This window comes from Procambarus clarkii, chromosome 11 (assembly GCF_040958095.1).
Source record: "Procambarus clarkii isolate CNS0578487 chromosome 11, FALCON_Pclarkii_2.0, whole genome shotgun sequence".
NCBI lineage: Eukaryota > Metazoa > Arthropoda > Malacostraca > Decapoda > Cambaridae > Procambarus > Procambarus clarkii.
In genome coordinates, this window is record NC_091160.1 from 33,415,265 (window position 1) to 33,439,233 (window position 23,969).

The window sequence follows — 23,969 nt, forward strand, 5'->3', positions numbered from 1 at the left end:
TATATATATATATATATATATATATCACATCACACCATCACTACGATATCACCATATCGCACCACCACACCACTACCACCACACTCACACTACACCACAGCACCATCATACCAACACTATACCTCACCATCACCACACTACCAACACACAAACACACCACCACCACCACCACACCAACACCCTCACCACACCACCACCACACCACCAACACCACACCACCACCACCACACCACCACCACACCACCACCACCACACCACCACCACCACACCACCACCACCACCACCACACCACCACTACCACACCACCACCACCACACCACCACCACACCACCACCACCACACCACCACCACCACCACCACCACCACCACACCACCACCACCACACCACCACCACCACACCACTACCACCACCACCACCACCACACCACCACCACACCACCACCACCACACCACCACCACCACACCACCACCACCACCACCACCACACCACCACCACCACACCACCACCACCACCACTACCACACCACCACCACCACACCACCACCACCACCACACCACCACCACCACACCACCACCACTACCACCACCACACCACCACTACCACACCACCACCACCACACCACCACCACCACCACACCACCACCACCACACCACCACCACCACCACAACCACACCACCACCACCACCACCACCACCACACCACCACTACCACACCACCACCACCACACCACCACCACCACCACACCACCACCACACCACCACACCACCACACCACCACCACACCACCACACCACCACCACACCACCACCACACCACACCACCACCACACCACCACCACCACACCACCACCACTACCACCACTACCACCACCACCACACCACCACCACACCACCACCACCATCAACAGGGGCGCGCCACTCCCCGCATGGCAACAGCAGCACCAATCAATGTTTGTTTGTACCTCTTTGCCGTCCACGTGCGCGCGCTTCTCTGTTCCCGCCACTTCCACCTTCCTCTGTTTTGATTCCCTTTAAACTCCCCTCCCCGCCCCATTCACGCCTCCCGGACCTTCCCACCGTAACTACCATTACACCTCAGGATCATTAACGACCCCTGTACGCCCCCTATCCATCAAAAATAAGGCCGGACATATGGATAGACATTCTAGCCCGCGGGAACTGTGACGTCACCCAATCAGCTGACGGACCCAAACACGGGCTTCGCGACAGCTCCGTCTGGCAGTGTTGCGCCAGAGTTACGGAAGGACGGACGCTTCTCGCCTCGTCTCCTCCTTAACATGCGCGCTCTTAAGTCTTATAAAAGTGCCGTGAGCGACAAGACAGGTTTACTTGTAGACTCGTAGTGATCCCAGTGCCTCACTTAACGCACTTTTTTCACGGTGTTAAGTATATTGGAGTTGGTGTAAGCAATGGTGCCATGTTTCTGATTACACAGACTAGACAAAATTGGTCTACCTAAGAGATTTTCTCCCTCCCTATATATATATATATATATATATATATATATATATATATATATATATATATATATATATATATATATATATATATAATTATGTATTGAATGAGAGTGAATGGGGTAAGAGGAGTGGATGTTGATGAATGGGGTGGATGAGAAGGAGAGAGAGAATTATTCGTTAGTCTGTTAGTAATTATTCGTTAATTTTTTAATAATTTATTAGTGATTATTCATTAATTTATTGGTGATTATTTGTCAATATTTTGGGTGATTTATTTGATAATTTATTAAGTGATTATACGTTAATTTATTAGTTATTAATTAATTAATTAATGATATGTAGGGTGATCTGTAAAACATTCAGAGTATTTGGTTTATCACAATGAACTACAATGTTCAGGTATTCTACGTTGGACTGTAAAATGAACACTAAGCGTTGAACATACGGGTGAACAATACAGGCACCAAACAGAGGCGTGAACAGTTATATTGTTAATGCTTTGAACAAATCAGCTAAACAGAGAAAAATGGCACTTCGTTCTTCAGTCAACAGTGACGTTCACAAGCGTCATTGTTCATCTGTGAACAGGTGAACATTGTTCACAGATGCAAAATGTTATCTTTGTACTGCTCAGTGAACATCATAAGTGTGTATTACTACTCTTAAGTGAACAAACTGCTATGTTGATAACTAGAAGTTCAAAGTTTATAGAACAAATTGGGCAAGAATAGAACCAATAGACAGTGTACAAATGTGTACAGTCAATAGACAGTGTACAAATATTTCATGAAAGCTGTACATCAAATGGAAAACTTTTCAATGTAGAGTGGGAGATGGTGTTCACTACTGTAGAGTGGAGTGTTCAGTGGTGGGTGGAGTGTTCAGTGGTGGGTGGAGTGTTCAGTGGAGGGTGGAGTGTTCAGTGGAGGGTGGAGTGTTCAGTGGAGGGTGGAGTGTTCAGTGGAGGGAGGAGTGTTCAGTGGTGGGTGGAGTGTTCAGTGGTGGGTGGAGTGTTCAGTGGAGGGAGGAGTGTTCAGTGGTGGGTGGAGTGTTCAGTGGAGGGTGGAGTGTTCAGTGGAGGGTGGAGTGTTCAGTGGAGGGAGGAGTGTTCAGTGGAGTGTTCAGTGGTGGGTGGAGTGTTCAGTGGTGGGTGGAGTGTTCAGTGGAGGGAGGAGTGTTCAGTGGTCGGTGGAGTGTTCAGTGGTGGGTGGAGTGTTCAGTGGAGGGTGGAGTGTTCAGTGGAGGGAGGAGTGTTCAGTGGTGGGTGGAGTGTTCAGTGGAGTGTTCAGTGGTGGGTGGAGTGTTCAGTGGAGGGTGGAGTGTTCAGTGGAGGGAGGAGTGTTCAGTGGAGTGTTCAGTGGTGGGTGGAGTGTTCAGTGGAGGATGGAGTGTTCAGTGGAGGGTGGAGTGTTCAGTGGTGGGTGGAGTGTTCAGTGGTGGGTGGAGTGTTCAGTGGAGGGTGGAGTGTTCAGTGGAGGGTGGAGTGTTCAGTGGAGGGTGGAGTGTTCAGTGGTGGGTGGAGTGTTCAGTGGTGGGTGGAGTATTCAGTGGACAGTGGAGTGTTCAGTGGTTCAGTGGAGGGTGGAGTATTCAGTGGACAGTGGAGTGTTCAGTGGTTCAGTGGAGGGTGGAGTGTTCAGTGGTGGGTGGAGTGTTCACTGGAGGGTGGAATGTTCACTGGAGGCTGGAGTGTTCACTGGAGGGTGGAATGTTCACTGGAGGCTGGAGTGTTCAGTGGAGAGTGGAATGTTCACTGGAGGCTGGAGTGTTCACTGGAGGGTGGAGTGTTCAGTGGAGGCTGGAGTGTTCACTGGAGGGTGGAGTGTTCACTGGAGAGTGGAGTGTTCACTGGAGAGTGGAGTGTTCACTGGAGGATGTATGGCAGGTCATGCCTCAGGGTGAAATACTCCACATCCTCGCCAACCGGGCCATTAGGGCCGGTCGTTCAGATAATAGGAACTCCATGTGTGTGTGCACCTTTAAATCATGCGGATTAAGACCCTTTCATGCGGCCATTAGAACAGTTTCGTTGGCCTCAATTAGTATATATATCTTTTTCACCGCGTGGATTATCAAGCTAACATTTCAGGCCAAGTCTGTAGAACCGTTACAGCAATATACACAGAAACGCATATCCTGTTCCTTCCGCTACGGGCTCACCATAGCCCGTGCTACTTGCAACTTTTTAGTTCCAATTAGCGAATCTTAAACAACAACAACTGTAATTAGCACCGGATATCACCTGTTATTTACTCCTATCTTGAGGTTATCTTGAGATGATTTCGGGGCTTTCAGTGTCCCGGCGGCCCGGTCCTCGACCAGGCCTCCACCCCCAGGAAGCAGCCCGTAACAGCTGACTAACACCCAGGTACCTATTTTACTGCTAGGTAACAGGGGCATAGGGTGAAAGAAACTCTGCCCATTGTTTCTCGCCGGCGCCTGGGATCGAACCCAGGACCACAGGATCACAAGTCTAGCGTGCTGTCCGCTCGGCCGACCGGCTCCCACGATCTAGACCTAGATTAGGTCTATGACAGTTTATAAATACCATCATATATATATAACGACTATACTACCACGCGGGTATTTGGCTCACCGGAATGGTAACAAGGCTGTTAGAGTGAAAACATATATGTGTTTTACAACCAGGTATCAACCAGGTATCAACCAGGTATCAACCAGGTATGCTACTTTGACTCAACAGGTATCGAGCAAACCAGATATAAATATATACTTTATATGTACACCCTAGATCATTTTAGACCTTGAAAACATGTGAGGTACAAAAAAAAACAGGTTTGGTACATTGTCGTGGAACAAGTTATGGGACGGTATAATTATTGAGGCCTTCCAGTAGTTTTTCATGTGGAGGTTACCAGTCATTGTATGAGAGGAGATTGGTCAGTATAAGTAGCAGCTGCCTCGTATGGTCCAATAGGAGCTGCCTCGTATGGTCCAATAGGAGCTGCCTCGTATGGTCCAATAGGAGCTGCCTCGTATGGACCAATAGGAGCTGTCTCGTATGGTCCAATAGCAGCTGCCTCGTATGGTCCAATAGGAGCTGCCTCGTATGGACCAATAGGAGCTGCCTCGTATGGACCAATAGGAGCTGCCTCGTATGGACCAATAGGAGCTGCCTCGTATGGACCAGTAGGAGCTGCCTCGTATGGACCAGTAGGAGCTGCCTCGTATGGACCAATAGCAGCTGCCTCGTATGGACCAATAGGAGCTGCCTCGTATGGACCAATAGGAGCTGCCTCGTATGGACCAATAGGAGCTGCCTCACGTGAAAAACAAAAGACGGAACAATTGGGCACCGGTTGTTGTCCTGAGGAAAATGAGTAAATGAAGGTTGTAAAAACCAGTTTGTTATTCATCAATGTATTCATCAATGTATTCATCAATGTATTCATCAATGTATTCATCAATGTATTCATCAATGTATTCATCAATGTATTCATCAATGTATTCATCAAGATATCAAATGGTTTCTTTCCGATTTCTCGTATTTTCTACAGTCGACTATTATATGTGAATTATCTGCAAACATCTGTCTCAGTGTTTATGTGCGTTGGAAATGCATGTAAAAATACATGTATAGCCTTTTGTATGCATATACATATTCATACGGTAGCACAAATGACAAGTTTGGTCTGTAACAGAACAGATATCTTGCAAGAATACACGTTTATGTATATACTGTATACATATGTATGAAAAATACAAAAAATAACACCACCCGCGAATGAAATCCTAGTGAATAATACAGCTGGGAGCCGGTCGGCCGAGCGGACAGCATGCTGGACTTGTGATCCTGTGGTCCTGGGTTCGATCCTAGGCGCCGGCGAGAAACAATGGGCAAAGTTTCTTTCATCCTATGCCCCTGTTACCTAGCAGTAAAATAGGTACCTGGGTGTTAGTCAGCTGTCACGGGCTGCTTCCTGGGGGGTGGAGGCCTGGTCGAGGAGCGGGCCGCGGGGACACTAAAGCCCCGAAATCATCTCAAGATAACAGCAACATTTGTATAACGAATTCTGAAGGACGTTAATGATGAAGGTTAACGAGAATGTTCTCATCTACCTATCCTAATCTACCTGTCCGTTCCGTGTTTCAGGCAAGGAAAACCACGTTTTTTGGGGGACTTCGTGAAAACTGTTCACATGGCGTTGATTTATGAGGCTTCTTTGTTACTGCTACTTTCTCCTCACTACATGAGGAGGAGAACTGAGGCAGACAGAGATAGACAGAAGTGAAAGAAAGATAGATAGATAGATAGATAGATAGGACTGAGACGGACCGGTAAATGGCGAAAACTGGCGAGGACAAGTAGATAGGGAGGACAGGTAGATGGGAAGGACAGGTAGATGGGGAGAACTGCAGTAGATAAGTAGAGAGGAATGGGTGGGAAGACAGCGAGACATAATGAGACAGAGGACAGGGACGGCTAAGAACAGACAGAACAAAGAACAATGCTTGTGGGGTACAGGAGATAACAGAGAGAGAGAGATAACAGAGAGAGAGAGATAACAGAGAGAGAGAGATAACAGAGAGAGAGAGATAACAGAGAGAGAGAGAGAGAGAGAGATAACAGAGAGAGAGAGAGAGAGATAACAGAGAGAGAGAGAGAGAGAGAAAAGAGAGAGAGAGATAACAGAGAGAGAGAGATAACAGAGAGAGAGAGGGAGAGAGAGAGAGAGAGAGAGAGAAAGAGAAAGAGAGAGAGAGAGAGAGAGAGAGAGAGAGAGAGAGAGAAAGAGAGAGAGAGAGAGAGAGAGAGAGAGAAAAAGAGAGAGAGAGAGAGAGAGAGAAGAGATGTTTGACACCAAGTATTACTTATTCACTTATTTACACATATGGCATCATCGTACTTGTTTACATGTATGAGGTCACATATGTGACAAACAGGACATATACATTATATCGAAACAATTACAATTTGTAATTGTAATTGCTCACCTCTATACCCCTGTTATGTCAAACAAAATTAAAAGAAAATTTACCTAAACAATTACAATCATATTTTGCAGGAATGTTGAAGCTATGAACGAGAAAGAGACATAGTGTGTGTGTGTGTTACGACCTTACGAAGTGATAGAAAGAGAAAGTGGAGAGAACAAGTGCTGAAAGTGGTGATAAAAGAAAGAAAAGGAAAAAAATAATAAAATACGCCGGTTCAGAAACTTTGGAAGGAGGAATTCTGAGACGGTTAATAGTTTCGATAAATCTGTACTCACCTAGTTGTGTTTGCGGAGGGGAGAGAGGAGGGGGTTTTGAGCTTCGGCTCTTTGGTCCCGCCTCTCAACTCTCAATCAACTGGTGTATAGATTCCTGAGCTGATTGGGCTCTCTCAGGAATCTCAGAGAGAGAGAGAGTTCTCAGCTCTCTGTACACATCAGAAAGGTTGTGGAGGCTAGGCTATCTCTGGAGGCTAGGCTATAGGCAGAGGCCAAGCTTCCAGTGGAGGCGAGACTATCTCTGGAGGCTAGGCTATTTCTGGAGGCTAGGCTATCTCTGGAGACTAGGCTACGGGTAGAGGCCAAGCTTCCAGTGGAGGCTAGACTATCTCTGGAGGCTAGGCTACGGGTAGAGGGCCAAGCTTCCAGTAGAGGCTAGACTATCTCTGGAGACTAGGCTATCTCTGGAGGCTACGCTACAGGTAGAGGGCCAAGCTTCCAGTAGAGGCTAGACTATCTCTGGAGACTAGGCTATCTCTGGAGGCTACGCTACAGGTAGAGGGCCAAGCTTCCAGTGGAGGCTAGACTATCTCTGGAGACTAGGCTATCTCTGGAGGCTACGCTACAGGTAGAGGGCCAAGCTTCCAGTAGAGGCTAGACTATCTCTGGAGACTAGGCTATCTCTGGAGGCTACGCTACAGGTAGAGGGCCAAGCTTCCAGTGGAGGCTAGACTATCTCTGGAGGCTAGACTATCTCTGGAGACTAGGCTATCTCAGCAAGCTACGCTACCTGACACATATACGATCTGAGCCTCTCTCTCCCCTGTCCTCCTCCTTGCTGTGATGCTACCATGGAGTCTAGTGGCGTCCAGTTGTCAGCCCCCAAGCCCCATCACGACAGATTACTTCCCTCCAATCTCAAGAACAGAACCTATCGAGGCCAGAACCGCTGGTGCAGCACTGGTTCTTCCTCGTCTTCCTCAGTACTGCCATCTAAAGAGACTGGGAAGCGACTCCACCATCACCATCTCCACCATCACCACTACAAGCAAATGGTGGTGTTGGAGAGTCCCCAACACGCTCTACTTCCTCTCGCCAGCCGGACTCAAGAGGGCGTCATGTTTGGGTCGCAGAAGGTGGACGTTAATTCTGCGACGCCGTACTCTGACGCCACGCAGGTACGTCTGGAATATAGTTTGACGTCTTGGTGTGGTTGGCTGCAAATGTGGTTGAGGATCTGGTTGATGGGGTTCTGGGAGTTGTTCTACTCCCCAAGCCCGGCCCGAGGCCAGAATTGACTTGTGAGAGTTTGGTCCACTAGGCTGTAGGTCCCATTACTTGCTTCCAGGTCCCATTATTTGCTTCTAGGTCCCCATTACTCGCTCCCAGACCCCATTACTCGCTCCCAGGTCCCCATTACTCGCTCCCAGGTCCCCATTACTCGCTCCCAGGTCCCCATTACTCGCTCCCAGGTCGCAGTGCCTCTTACCTCTCTCTCACTCTACCCCTTAGTTCTATTCCTCTCATAGAGTTCTCTCTCTTTTCACCTCCTTCCTTCCCACTCTATTAGTCTATCAAGCAGGTCCCCTAATACCCGTAAGCACACTCTTAATTAACAACCTGAACTACTTCGTTTCAGTCTAATTGTCCCCCTCTAAACAACTCCTAAACAAGGCTTGGACGATCGATGCACAACATCGATAGTAATTCAAAGTTTATATAGAAATGTAAGCCAAACGACCCTTCATCGCCTCGTTAAGGGTAGCCAATGAGGACACCTCATTCGACAGTTAGTCATCGATTATACCACAGTATATAAACGTATCACAAAATGGCGCACTCTCGTAATGGCCTTGTTAAGAGCACGAGCGATAATTTGGAGGTGTTGGTAAGTTATTCACGACCCTTTCTTAGAAATCAATTCTAAGATCTTTTTATATTGCATATTCGCTATTGCATTCCTGTACGAGGCTGTTTAACTCAGTATTTACCCAAACCCCAAAAAACACAATCTAAAAACACAGTAAACGATAAAAAAATCATTAATCATAATAACAGTAAATATTAATTATTATATAATCATAACTAAATAATAAATTATTATATAAAAATAATAATAAAATCAATTAATAAATTTAACAACTATGATACAACTTTGTAATATTAATAAAGTCAATTTTGATAAAGAATTAACCAAAAATACATTAATTCAAATCAAACATATAAGTAATAAAAAAAATCAAACCATATAGTTAATCAAACAAGGCAATACAGCTGAGCAACAGTTATATACTAAGCCTATGACCGTTCCCAATACAGTACCACTGTGAACAATTCAGTCCACTACGGGCTCACCATAGACCGTGCTACTTGGAACTTTTTGTTGCCAGTAGGGACTCTTAAACAACAACATGTGAAGAATTGGGTCGTTACAGACTATCGGAAGATCATGAGGCTTCTCTCGGCCTTTTTTACTACTTTTACTTAGGAAATTTTTAAGTGCTTAAGTAAATGTACAGGTGAACGTATTCGCTTGTGTTTGCTAGGATCGAGCTTCAGCTCTTGGACCTCGTAGGTCTGTGATTTTTTTGTGCCTGCAGGATCGAGCATTAAACAGTAAGGGGTTTTTTAATGTACTGACTATCGACATATTTTATGTCATGTACACTACATATCTCTCTCTCTCTCTCTCTCTCTCTCTCTCTCTCTCTCTCTCTCTCTCTCTCTCTCTCTCTCTCTCTCTCTCTCTCTCTCTCTCTCTCTCTCTCTCTCTCTCTCTCTCACATTTATTTTAGCGTAATATATTGGGCAAACGGAATGAATAAAGGAGCAATTTGTAAAACCAAACTCCATTCATAATTTTAAAAGTAGATATGATAAAGAAATTGGTCAGGTGACATTGCTTAAGATAACCGACAGCTAGAAAAGCACAGGGGGTCCAAGAGCTAATGCCCGACCCTGCAGGCGCAAGTAGGTGAGTACACACACACATCCCCCAGGATGCAGCCGTAACAACTAACTTCCAGGTATGTGTTTACTGCTAGGTAAACTGAGGCATGAGGTGAATGAAACTCTGCTCATTTATTTCTTCCTGAGCTGGGGATGAATCCCGAACGCTGACCGGTCGGCCGCGAGGACCCTGTGTTATCTTATCTGTGTGCTGGAAAAGGGAAGATGCTTCAGTTGTCATGTCCCATCCCTTAGGTGGGCAGGAAATTCTCGTAAAGTTTCAAAACGTTATGAAACCCGTTAATTGAAAGTTTCCTCTCTTAACCTTTCCGAGTAAGCCGGACGACTCAAACAGAAAACGGGACAGTACGTCACTTTCGTGAGCCGATTTCATTTCAAATTACGTCCACTTTTGGCCATAGCGCCGCGCATACGAGCCGAAAGCGACGTTAGTTTTTTAAGAGGACGGGTTGCTCCGGCAGCTCCTACTCGCGTTCTGTCATATCTGGACCTTGAACCACGGGATAAAGGTTGACCTTGTTGCCACTTCATTCCACTTGTTTGCCACTTACAGCAAATGAACACATCCTAATTACCTCTCTATGGGGATTTTTTTTTTTTTTTACTTCTACCTGTGTCTCCTTTGTTCTATTTCACTTGAATGAACTACTCCCATGTCCCACTTCGTCTACTCGCTTCAGGATCTTGCATTCTGTGATCATTTCTCATTTGGTTCCTATCACTTAGTGATGGACTCTTCTAATGTTATGCTGAACTACTTTCACATATCGCTGAGGTTTAGTTCCTTTTTGCTCGTAAAGAGGGAATTGATTTCCATCTTGGACTGCCTTTGAGCAGCCTGAGGGCAGCAATATTCCGGGAACATCAACAAAATCTCGTACTTGAGGCAAAATGAAATTCACACCAGTTGCTCCATCTATCATCATTCTATTATGCAGGAAGTACCGCACGTCTATGGGTCATCCAATAATGTTAGCAGACTTCTAGATGTTACCACTGCTAGGCTTAGGCTCGGCTACAAGTACCTCTGGGAGTTTGTAACATCTGCTGATGTAGATTTGACTAAATGTAAACTCTGTCAGCAGAACTATTCGCATACTTTGCGTCATTATATAATGGAATGTGAAAAAATCGCGGAATTTAGAGATAACACCATCAATAGTGTCCAAGAAATGTGTAAGTACTTCATTCATAATGATGTACTGCCAGGAATCTTAGAGAAGTATCCTAAATTTGCTTACTGTAGGTAATGCATGTACATGACTGTAAAGCTGCCGCCCAGTTGGGTGGGTGTGGAGCACATTACTGTAAAGCTGCCGCCCAGTTGGGTGGGTGTGGAACATGACTGTAAAGCTGCCGCCCAGTTGGGTGGGTGTGGAGCACATGACTGTAAAGCTGGCGCCCAGTTGGGTGGGTGTGGAGCACATGACTGTAAAGCTGCCGCCCAGTTGGGTGGGTGTGGAGCACATGACTGTAAAGCTGGCGCCCAGTTGGGTGGGTGTGGAGCACATGACTGTAAAGCTGCCGCCCAGTTGGGTGGGTGTGGAGCAAGACTAGTAACTGTGACTCACCATAGAGGTAAAGTGCCTTGTATAGTGACTGTTGTGAGCCTCTTGTTGAATCACATGTAATACAAATGATTATTGATGTGTGTATTTATGTAGGTGATTGAATATGTATGTGTATGTATATATGTATATATATGTACATGTATGTATGAGTACGTGTACATATATAACATTAATAATTGTCTAACTAGCGTCAAAAGATTGTTATTTGCCTAACTAAACGAACTAGAGGGTTTAGATCCTGAACCGATTACGTTGCTCTGTAATCCTTTACACCACCGCCCACGGGATGGGTATGGGGTGCATAATACAGAAAGCAATTCGAATGGGTCTCAGTTTCTTTGTGTTTCAAAGGGTTGTTGTGGTTCCAAGTAGGTGTTGTATACTCAAGTAATGGTCTACCAAGGCTGTGCGCAACGTTATTCTCATGTATTCATTTCCTACCTCCCGAAAATCCATCAGTAGGCATTAATTGTTTTCTGGTGTTAGGCTTGGTGTTAAGTCTAGAGTTAGCGCAGGTGTTAGGCTTGGTGTTAAGTCTAGAGTTAGTGCTGGTGTTAGGCTTCTTGAGGTTATCTTAAGATGATTTCGGGGCTTTAGTGTCCCCGCGGCCCGGTCCTCGATCAGGCCTCCACCCCCAGGAAGCAGCCCGTGACAGCTGACTAACACCCAGGTACCTATTTTACTGCTAGGTAACAGGGGCATTCAGGGTGAAAGAAACTTTAGCCCATTTGTTTCTGCCTCGTGCGGGAATCGAACCCGCGCCACAGAATTACGAGTCCTGCGCGCTATCCACCAGGCTACGAGGCCCCTCAAGGCTTGACGCTAAGCCCTTAGCTGCCCCTCCCATTCTATGATAGCTGTAGCTGTGATAGCTGTAGCTGTCTCTCCTCTCAGGGGCCTCGTAGCCTGGTGGATAGCGCGCAGGACTCGTAATTCTGTGGCGCGGGTTCGATTCCCGCACGAGGCAGAAACAAATGGGCAAAAGTTTCTTTCACCCTGAATGCCCCTGTTACCTAGCAGTAAATAGGTACCTGGGAGTTAGTCAGCTGTCACGGGCTGCTTCCTGGGGGGTGGAGGCCTGGTCGAGGACCGGGCCGCGGGGACACTAAAGCCCCGAAATCATCTCAAGATAACCTCAAGATGCTACATAGCGTGTCGCTGGGTAATCCAGAGACTCGTGTTCAATTCCGCCATCATAATATATTTATATCTTCTACTGCTCATTTTCTCTCTATTTCCTTCTTTCACATTCTCGTTATCTTGTATCAACTATTTCTCTAATCGTTCTTGTGGCTCATTTATGTATGTTTCTTTTGTAGTTCGCGCTCTTCCTCTATATTCTCATCATGAGGAAGCGGTATTTAAAAAGAAGTCTTTGAGAATGTAAGAAGCCCTTACGAAACGCTTCTAGGTGTCAGACCGTTAATAAAAATGAATTTTGGAGAATTTAAGGAGAGCCACCATCTCTACTCCCCACATTTCTAGCTGATGTTTATGTCATATGATCACACTATATCATGCCCCTGTTATCTTGGACTAGCCAGTTTCTGTCTCTTGTATCTATTAAGTTTGCTCTCCATGTCTGAAATCTGTTGGTGGTTCTTCATCACTATTTAAATTGGCTAAGATTAGGCTCTTATGTTTTATGTTTCATGATAGCCTAGTGTAACTGACTTTTCTATAATTATATTATTGTTATATCCCTGTTTAGGTCTTCTGTTATTTGATGTTGATTATCCATTCCTGTCACCAATACCTTTGATCATTCTGTTGCTATATATACATATTAATATCTGTATTATATGTTTCCTTGAGTCTTTTTGTTGTATACTTCTTCCTTCTTCCATTCTTCTCTTCTTCCAAGAGAGAGAGAGAGAGAGAGAGAGAGAGAGAGAGAGAGAGAGAGAGGGAGAGGAGAGAGAGAGAGAGAGAGAGAGAGAGAGAGAGAGAGAGAGAGAGAGAGAGAGAGAGAGAGAGAGAGAGAGGAGAGAGAGAGAGAGAGAGAGAGAGAGAGAGAGAGAGAGAGAGAGAGAGAGAGAGAGAGAGGGGGGAGAGGAGAGAGAGAGAGAGAGAGAGAGAGAGAGAGAGAGAGAGAGAGAGAGAGAGAGAGAGAGAGAGAGAGAGAGAGAGAGAGAGAGAGAAAGAAAGAAGCAAGAGAATATGCATAAATTGAAAGCAAGAATATCACATTGGATATTGTGCAACACATAAGGTATAGTAAAATAGAACAAAATATTTAAAAAAAATTATAATTACATGTTTGCAGGGAAGAAAATTCTTACAAATTAAACATCAAAATAGAATAAAGCATTGAACAGATAATCCATAATTTGAATGTTCCAATTCTGCCAAAAACACTATTTTCGTTGGTCTATGTGATGACAGGTCTACTTTAACAGGACTGATGAACGAGCCAAAACGCTACCGCCAAAAAAGCTACCGCCAAAACATCGAGAAAGTGTATCGGATCCATCCGCTAAAACTTTGCGCCAAAACGCGCCACAAAGAAAGTTTCAACAAGCCGCTCCCGCCAAAATTCTCCCGCCGAAACTCTCCCGCCAAAATTCTCCCGCCGAAACTCTCCCGCCAAAACGCTCCCGCCAAAATTCTCCCGCCAAAACTCTCCCGCCAAAACGCTCCCGCCGAAACTCTCCCGCCAAAACGCTCCCTCCGAAACTCTCCCGCCAAAACGCTCCCGCCAAAATTCTCCCGCCAAAACTCTCCCGCCAAAACGCTCCCGCCGAATCTCTCCCGCCAAAACGCTCCCGCCAAAACGCTCCCGCCGAAACTCTCCCGCCAAAACGCTCCCGCCGAAACTCTCCCGCCAAAACGCTCCCGCCAAAACGCTCCCGCCGAAACTCTCCCGCCAAAACGCTCCCGCCGAAACTCTCCCGCCAAAACGCTCCCGCCAAAACGCTCCCGCCGAAACTCTCCCGCCAAAACGCTCCCGCCAAAACGCTCCCGCCGAAACTCTCCCGCCAAAACGCTCCCGCCGAAATTCTCCCGCCAAAACGCTCCCGCCAAAATCTTTTCAGCAAAACATTACTACTAAAATTGCCCTCAAGCTTACTTTTACCCTAAGCCGGCTTCAGCCTGTGATGCTGGTCCCTGCCACGCTGTTGGAAACAAGGATGTTTACGGCGCCTTTTACAAGTACACCCGATTCTCTCAGGAGTTACAGGGATACTTTCAGGAAGTGAAACCAGGTGGCGTTCACGTAACTTGTTACCTGTGTGTGTGTGTGTGTGTGTGTGTGTGTGTGTGTGTGTGTGTGTGTGTGTGTGTGTGTGTGTGTGTGTGTGTGTGTGTGTGTGTGCGCGTGTGTGTGTACTCAGCTATTTGTATTCACCTATTTGTGCTTGGGGGGAGGGGGGGTTGAGCTTTGTCTCTTTGGTCCCGCCTCTCAACTGTCAATCAACTGGTGTACATATTCCTGAGCCTACCCTGTGTGTGTGTGTGTGTGAGTGTGAGAGAGAGAGGAAAATATGTCTGGAGTGAGTACATTACATAACCTATGGCTAGAAAGGCGGGGTCCAAGAGCTAACAGCTCGATCCAGCAAGGTACAAATAGTAAATAAATACACACACCATTAAATCTTGATATATATAAAAATAAAACGTGGGAACTGACACACAACACCGAACTTAAAAAAAAAATGAAGACGGGGGTCCAGGAGTTGAGACCCAACCCCACAAGCACGTTTAGGTGTGTGTACACACCTGCATAAACCCGTACACAAGAGAAGGAGAATTTAAGCCTAAATTTTAAAATTTGAAAATACAAAATGCATCAACAATACATCAACAAAATAAAAAGATTATACAATTTTTTTTACCCGTCATTCCCTTCCGTTCTCTTCCATCTCTCTCCCTCTCTCTCTCTCTCTCTCTCTCTCTCTCTCTCTCTCTCTCTCTCTCTCTCTCTCTCTCTCTCTCTCTCTCTCTCTCTCTCTCTCTCTGTCTCTCTCTCTGTCTCTCTCTCTCTCTCTCTCTCTCTCTCTCTCTCTCTCTATTCTCTCTCTCTCTCTCTCTCTCTCTCTCTCTCCGTTCCCCTCGTTCTCCCTCACATTGACATAGCCGCTACATTGATTCATTTACAGCTTGTCACTCATGCTATGTGCCAGGAAAGTGTGAGAGTGTTGGGAGAGTGTTGAGAGAGTGAGGAGAGGGTTGGGAGAGTGAGGAGAGGGTTGAGAGAGTGAGGAGAGGGTTGAGAGAGTGAGGAGAGGGTTGGGAGAGTGAGGAGAGGGTTGAGAGAGTGAGGAGAGGGTTGAGAGAGTGAGGAGAGGGTTGGGAGAGTGAGGAGAGGGTTGGGAGAGTGAGGAGAGGGTTGGGAGAGTGAGGAGAGGGTTGAGAGAGTGAGGAGAGGGTTGAGAGAGTGAGGAGAGGGTTGAGAGAGTGAGGAGAGGGTTGGGAGAGTGAGGAGAGGGTTGAGAGAGTGAGGAGAGGGTTGAGAGAGTGAGGAGAGGGTTGGGAGAGTGAGGAGAGGGTTGGGAGAGTGAGGAGAGGGTTGAGAGAGTGAGGAGAGGGTTGAGAGAGTGAGGAGAGGGTTGGGAGAGTGAGGAGAGGGTTGAGAGAGTGAGGAGAGGGTTGAGAGAGTGAGGAGAGGGTTGGGAGAGTGAGGAGAGGGTTGAGAGAGTGAGGAGAGGGTTGAGAGAGTGCGGAGAGGGTTGAGAGAGTGAGGAGAGGGTTGGGAGAGTGAGGAGAGTGTTGAGAGAGTGAGGAGAGGGTTGAGAGAGTGAGGAGAGGGTTGAGAGAGTGAGGAGAGGGTTGAGAGAGTGAGGAGAGTATTGGGAGAGTGAGGAGAGGGTTGAGAGAGTGAGGAGAGGGTTGAGAGAGTGAGGAGAGGGAGAGGGTTGAGAGAGTGAGGAGAGGGTTGAGAGAGTGAGGAGAGGGTTGAGAGAGTGAGGAGAGTATTGGGAGAGTGAGGAGAGGGTTGAGAGAGTGAGGAGAGGGTTGAGAGAGTGAGGAGAGTATTGGGAGAGTGAGGAGAGGGTTGAGAGAGTGAGGAGAGGGTTGAGAGAGTGAGGAGAGTGTTGAGAGAGTGAGGAGAGGGTTGAGAGAGTGAGGAGAGGGTTGAGAGAGTGAGGAGAGTATTGGGAGAGTGAGGAGAGGGTTGAGAGAGTGAGGAGAGGGTTGAGAGAGTGAGGAGAGTATTGGGAGAGTGAGGAGAGGGTTGAGAGAGTGAGGAGAGGGTTGAGAGAGTGAGGAGAGGGTTGAGAGAGTGAGGAGAGGGTTGGGAGAGTGAGGAGAGGGTTGAGAGAGTGAGGAGAGTATTGGGAGAGTGAGGAGAGGGTTGAGAGAGTGAGGAGAGGGTTGAGAGAGTGAGGAGAGGGTTGAGAGAGTGAGGAGAGGGTTGGGAGAGTGAGGAGAGGGTTGAGAGAGTGAGGAGAGTATTGGGAGAGTGAGGAGAGGGTTGGGAGAGTGAGGAGAGTATTGGGAGAGTGAGGAGAGGGTTGAGAGAGTGAGGAGAGGGTTGAGAGAGTGAGGAGAGGGTTGAGAGAGTGAGGAGAGGGTTGGGAGAGTGAGGAGAGGGTTGAGAGAGTGAGGAGAGGGTTGAGAGAGTGAGGAGAGTGTTGAGAGAGTGAGGAGAGGGTTGAGAGAGTGAGGAGAGGGTTGAGAGAGTGAGGAGAGGGTTGAGAGAGTGAGGAGAGGGTTGAGAGAGTGAGGAGAGGGTTGAGAGAGTGAGGAGAGGGTTGAGAGAGTTCTGAGGATGAAGAGAGGAAGATATATATATATATAACAAGAGTCTATATAAACTAATACAAATCAAATCATAAACAAATCAACAAATAATAACAATAACTGTACACAGTTGTGTCAAGCACTGTGATTGGCTGCCATATGCTCGCCAATCACCAGCCTGCATTTTGAACGCGATCTGTCGCAGGTTCCTATTGGCCAGCCGATGAAGCGGGACGAGCTGTGATTGGCCAGGAAGGCCGGGGCTACCTTGAGCGGTCATTGGACGTGAGATAGTAAGTCCAATATCGTCTCAGCGATTGGCAAGATAACACAATTTCGATGTGTGTCTCGTGCTGTGATTGGCTGGGCAGAAGTATGTGGTGATTGTGTATTGGCTGAGTGGCGATATGTCGTTATGTTGATATGTTGTTATGTTGTCTATTGTTTCCTTGTTACATTGTCTATTGTACACACTTCAAGTCATTGCTTCAGCGGTGAAAAATAGCACATGGGTCTGGCCCCCTCATGAAGAAGGCACCTTGGGGCACTAAGGTGCCTTCTTAACACATATACCTGGCGCCACCCACACCCAAACACATATACCTGGCACCACCCACACCCAAACACATATACCTGGCGCCACCCACACCCAAACACATATACCTGGCACCACCCACACCCAAACACATATACCTGGCACCACCCACACCCAAACACATATACCTGGCACCACCCACACCCAAACACATATACCTGGCACCACCCACACACCCAAACACATATACCTGGCGCCACCCACACCCAAACACATATACCTGGCACCACCCACACCCAAACATATATATATATATATATATATATATATATATATATATATATATATATATATATATATATATATATATATATATATATATATATATAAATTATTTATACTCTCCCCTCTATAAAAACACACAGAACAGCACATCCATATATGTGACCTCTTTGTGGGGGGGGGGGGAAGCCTGATATACAGAAAAATTCATATAAGCCACAGATAAACTTACGCTCGATAGGCTATTTGTTTTGGGTGGAAAGTTTGCCAGAGGTAAATTGGCTCGTTGAACCTGTATCCCCGTACAGGCTCCTGGGAACCTGGGTGAGAGTAATTGTTCCTTCAGTGGGTGCGGTAGGGAGCTCTTAGGACCTCGCTTCATGCAGGTCAGCGTTCAATCCCCGACCGTCCAGGTTCTTGGGCACCATTCCTTCCCGCCGTCCCATGCCAAATCCTTATCCTGATCCCTTCCCAGTGTTGTATATACTTGTAATGCCTTGGCGCTTTCCCCCTGATAGTTTCCTTAATTCTCCTTATGTGGGATCTGGGTGTGTGTGTGTGTGTGTGTGTGTATTCATCTATTTGTGCTTGCGGGGGTTGAGCTCTGGCTCTTTGGTCCCGCCTCTCAACTGTCAATCAACTGGTGTACAGGTTCCTGAGCCTATTGGGCTCTATCATGTCTACACTTGAAGCTGTGCATTCCACCTGTTAACTACTCTGACACTGAACAAGTTCTTTCTAATATCTCTGTGGCTCATTTGGGCACTCAGTTTCCACCTGTGTCCCCTAGTGCGTGTGCCCCTTGTGTTAAATAGCCTGTCTTTATCTACCCTATCAATTCCTCTTGCGTGTGTGTGTGTGTGTGTGTGTGTGTGTGTGTGTGTGTTTACCTAAGTGTAGTTACAGGATGAGAGCTACGCTCGTGGTGTCCCGTCTTCCCAGCACTCTTCGTCATATAACGCTTTGAAACTACTGACGGTCTTGGCCTCCACCACCTTCTCACCTAACTTGTTCCAACCGTCTACCACTCTGTGTGTGTGTGTGTGTGTGTGTGTGTGTGTGTGTGTGTGTGTGTGTGTGTGTGTGTGTGTGTGTGTGTGTGTTTTCATTTGGAATTTTGGAATTCCATTATGAATACAAACATTACAAGGAACAATGTATCCAAATTCACTTATCAATGCAAACGTTCTTCCCGATTAAATTACTTTTTACGACAACTCTGATATTTACACGTGACCTTAAAGTGTGAGAGTCTGCTTAAAAAGAACAATTGGTAATTCTCTCCAAATTGGCGTAATTAATTCTCGAGAAATGGGAGACTGGTTGGGGTAAAAAAAAAAGAAAAAAAGTAAAAAAAATTTCAACACTTGTATTTTTCAAGGGATTTTTGTTTAGACTTGTGGACAGCTGTTAAGGGTTAGGATAATGGCTTTGTTAAGGGGTTTCTTTAATGGGTCTGGCTGTAGCCTTAAACAATTACTGTCTCTCTCCTCCTGAGAGGCTGAATATGTGCGCACGCACACACGCAAACACACACACACACACACACACACACACACACACACACACACACACACACACACACACACACACACACACACACACACATACACATACACATAGGAAGCGATGTCCAAAGTTAAGAGCAACAGAACAGTGGGCTATTTCTTTAATATTTATTGTTCACTACTTTATTTATCGACTGTAATGTTAATATTCTATTACTGTCAAATTTCACTCAAAATTTGTTGCTTCTCTCCCTATTTTTACCTCTCTCTCTCTCTCTCTCTCTCTCTCTCTCTCTCTCTCTCTCTCTCTCTCTCTCTCTCTCTCTCTCTCTCTCTCTCTCTCTCTCTCTCTCTCTCTCTTTTATTGTTCTAGACAAACAGTAGCCATAAAAATACAGCTGTTGTATAGCTGATGTATTTCCCTCATAGCAAAAAATAAAAAAAAAGTTTGAACAGACATACACATAAGAACTAAAGCCTAGGGACCTTTGTGTGTATCAATATATATGTATGCGTTTATGTATGTTCGCTTGTATGTAAATATCTGTATGAAAAATTATGCATCTGATGTTTCAACTGATTCGTAAATGGAATTGTCGAAGTGTAAACATTTTGTGTTTAGGCTTTGTGTGTGTGTGTATGGGGGAGGGGGGGGGGGCAGGGACGCAACCGAACGTTCGAAATTGTAACTATCCTCTCCAGGGCTTGAAATAGGGGATAAATATGTATACACATATCGGCTAAACAGTCGCTCAAGGAATATATACACTGAGAGATGTATACCTCCAGCATCTCCGTTTCTACATATACATATACACAGGTTAGTTTTGGACTATGATCAGCATAAAGTCTATCAACTGTTTAGTTTATGTAATACTGTAGTGGCCTTAACAAGCAAACAAGCCTTCTGAGGTTGAAAAGCCCTTAATTTAAGCCAAACAGCAACCCCCCATCATAGACCACCAGAATGGCCGCTGGGGTTCGTCGATAGAACATATCAGTAACGCTTTTTTGTTCAGTGTTCATTTGAGTAGTTAACATTTGCGTCAAGTGCAGTGGGTTCAATTCAAGTTCAAGTATGTTTATTGAGATAAGCAATAAATACATCTCAAAGGGATAGAGTAGCTTAGGCTATTTCTACCTGCTGGGAATCCGTTTATCTGAGACAGCCTAAACGAGGCTATAGCCTCGCGTCCTATAGCATTGATTTGTCTAAGAAACTATAATTTTTTTTTCTTCACGTGAAAGGTTCTATAAAAGATTTGAATTTTTCAGTTGCTATTTGTTTATTATTTCGTCTATTTTTGGTGATTTTAGAGTAATTCGTGATATTGATAATGAGTTTTGGGAAAGAATTTTATATACGTGTCAGTTTTTTTCCCTTTGTTATGGAAATTTAACCGTAGGAAGTATATAGTTGAGTGATTAGCGAGTGAGGGAACGTCCAATTGGTCGGGGATAATATTTATTGACGTGTTGGCCTCCATCTCTGAAGCATGTGGGTAGCTTACTGCAGTCTGCGTTAGTCTGCTCTTCACCCCTATAAAGTCCACTACGGGCTCACCATAGCCCGTGCTACTTGGAACTTTTTGTTCCAAGTAGCGAATCTTAAACAACATCTTCACCCCTGGTGGTGGGTAGGTGTACTAACTCTCCGGCCCCCTGGTGGTGGGTAGGTGTACTAACTCTCCGGCCCCCTGGTGGTGGGTGGCTGTACTAACTCTCTGGCCCCCTGGTGGTGGGTGGGGGTACTAACTCCCTGGCCCCCTGGTGGTGGGTGGGGGTACTAACTCCCTGGCCCCCTGGTGGTGGGTGGCTGTACTAACTCTCCGGCCCCCTGGTGGTGGGTAGGTGTACTAACTCCCCGGCCCCCTGGTGGTGGGTAGCTGTACTAACTCCCTGGCCCCCTGGTGGTGGGTGGGGGTACTAACTCTCCGGCCCCCTGGTGGTGGGTAGGTGTACTAACTCCCCGGCCCCCTGGTGGTGGGTGGCTGTACTAACTCCCCGGCCCCCTGGTGGTGGGTAGGGGTACTAACTCTCCGGCCCCCTGGTGGTGGGTAGGTGTACTAACTCCCCGGCCCCCTGGTGGTGGGTAGGTGTACTAACTCCCCGGCCCCCTGGTGGTGGGTAGGTGTACTAACTCCCCGGCCCCCTGGTGGTGGGTAGGTGTACTAACTCCCCGGCCCCCTGGTGGTGGGTAGGTGTACTAACTCCCCGGCCCCCTGGTGGTGGGTAGGTGTACTAACTCTCCGGCCCCCTGGTGGTGGGTGGCTGTACTAACTCCCCGGCCCCCTGGTGGTGGGTAGGTGTACTAACTCCCCGGCCCCCTGGTGGTGGGTAGGGGTACTAACTCTCCGGCCCCCCTGGTGGTGGGTGGCTGTACTAACTCCCCGGCCCCCTGGTGGTGGGTAGGTGTACTAACTCCCCGGCCCCCTGGTGGTGGGTAGGGGTACTAACTCTCCGGCCCCCCTGGTGGTGGGTGGCTGTACTAACTCCCCGGCCCCCTGGTGGTGGGTAGGTGTACTAACTCCCCCCCTTCCCCCCCTGGAACAAAGTTCCAAACAGCACGGGCTATGGTGAACCCGTAGTATTTTGAATTGCCAGTCTTGTTCCTGTTTTTAAATTATTCCAATAATGTCGCGATATCTAGACCTATCTCACGCTTCATGCAGGTCGGCGTTCAATCCCCGACGGTCCACAAGTGGTTGGGACACCATTCCTTCCCTCCCCCCGTCCCATCCCAAATCCATATCCTGACCCCCTTTCAAGCGCTATATAGTCCAATGGCTTGGCGCTTTCCCCATGATAGTTCCTTCCTAGTTCGTCACCAAAAGCCAACAACAACAGAAGACAAGTCTAGACTTTGAAGTAACTACCGTGGACATAATGTAAGATATCTGAAAGACCTGGAAAGACGCCGTAGGCAATTAAACACTGACGAGATATCCCCGGAGAGACTGAATGACCACACTGATGCACCAATGGAGCCACTTTTATATTCAGCTCGTTAGCACCAGAATTACCTCAGGCAGGAGCATAGATGACATTATTCCTATTCTCAAATGACAAACGTGAAACTGTAAACTCTTAAAAAAACAAGTCTAATCATGCAAGGTATAATCATGCAACAAAAATTTACTTGACACAGTGGCCCACAGGAAGCAGACACGCAGATGTAAGCTAATCACACAAATGAGTCAGAGAGAGAGTCAAGATAACCTCAAGATAACCTCATTGTCAGGGCAATGAGGCAGGGTAGGTCAGGGCGACGAGGCAGGGTAGGTCAGGGCGACGAGGCAGGGTAGGTCAGGGCAATGAGGCAGGGTAGGTCAGGGCGACGAGGCAGGGTAGGTCAGGGCGACGAGGCAGGGTAGGTCAGGGCGACGAGGCAGGGTAGGTCAGGGCGACGAGGCAGGGTAGGTCAGGGCGACGAGGCAGGGTAGGTCAGGGCAATGAGGCAGGGTAGGTCAGGGCGACGAGGCAGGGTAGGTGAGGGCGACGAGGCAGGGTAGGTCAGGGCGACGAGGAAATGGTCCACAAACCAATGCGATCGTGGACATTATATATACTACATTAAGATTATTCAACACTATGCACTCATCTTCCCAAAACTGTCAAAAAATTCTATCCATCATTTATTGGTCGTAATAGGCAAATATGCTCTGAGGTCATCAAGACCACTACTCCTCTTGCACTACACACCTGCTACCACTGCCCAAGTCACTTGTAATCACGTATCTTGAACATCTTTTATCGCTCTTTCTGGTGCATTCTGATATATGCAACATACTGATACGCGATACATATATACATATATAATATAACTCTGTTAAGGCTTCCATGAGGCTACAGTTTAAAAAAAATTACATTCGCAACGTAGAACATTTTTACCTAATATTTGGAGGTTTTCTTAATGGCAGGTCTCCTTGAGTTGCAATGTTCTCGACATGTTCTTCAGAGTTCTGCGTTTGATGAACACGTTGCTTTGGTTGGTTGGTGGTGGTTGGTTGGTAGCCGACTTGCCTCAAGAGCAATTCACATAAGAATAGAGCGACCTACCATGAACACCCAAATCACGGAACTATTTACTCTACCCACCATGAGAGTAAGGACAAGACAAGAACATATCGATGCCAACACAGAAGACAATGTCCAACATAACAGGCCAATTACACTGGATTAATCTTTGTGTTTGGATAGGAGATGCCTCGTATGGGCCAATAAGCCTTCTGCAGCCCCTATGTTTATCCCTTATGTATCCCCCCATGTTTTTCACCTTCATTGTATTATCACCTGACCTAATGCGGGTATAAAATCAACTAGTATTGTAAGATTGTTCACTTGAGAATGAACCATGGAGGTTCGAAACGTCGTGCAAATTATACAAATAAGTGTAATACACTCTATAGTAAATCACTTCTTTTCTTCACCTTAAAAGTACGAAAATGAGTTTTGGAGAACTCCTATTCCAATTAAGCCCTGATGCTAAGAAAATAGTTAGAGGGATAGAAGCCCTAAACCAGAAAATAATAAATACAGAATATGCGGTCATATTCAATGAAACATGTTTGAAAGAAAACCTGCTGCCAGTATACACCAATATATATATATATACAAGGACATGCAGATAGACACAAATACTATCTATATCTATCCACTGATCTATTTTGTCATAATACACTCAAAATACAAGCACATGCAACCCCCCCCCCCCTCACCCACTCCCCCCCCCCCCCCCCCACCCCACACACAATCTGCTCCGAA

The 23,969-nt window shown here is 46.5% G+C and overlaps 1 protein-coding gene across 4 annotated transcripts in view; it reads left to right on the top strand.

The window, feature by feature from the left end:
- Positions 1 to 1,240: 1,240 nt before the first annotated feature.
- The window catches only part of LOC123751361 (transcription factor Sox-11-A), a 44,500-nt gene continuing 21,771 nt past the window's right edge, over positions 1,241 to 23,969 (top strand). Inside the window, exons 1-2 of one of the 4 annotated variants that reach the window (XM_069322536.1) lie at positions 1,241 to 1,327; positions 6,508 to 7,832. In XM_069322536.1, coding sequence (XP_069178637.1) covers positions 7,506 to 7,832 — 327 coding nt within the window. In that variant the 5' untranslated portion in view covers positions 1,241 to 1,327; positions 6,508 to 7,505. Of the gene's footprint in view, positions 1,423 to 6,507; positions 7,833 to 23,969 lie in introns of all 4 variants that reach the window. The other 3 variants (XM_069322534.1, XM_069322535.1, XM_069322537.1) reach the window with 3 other exon arrangements.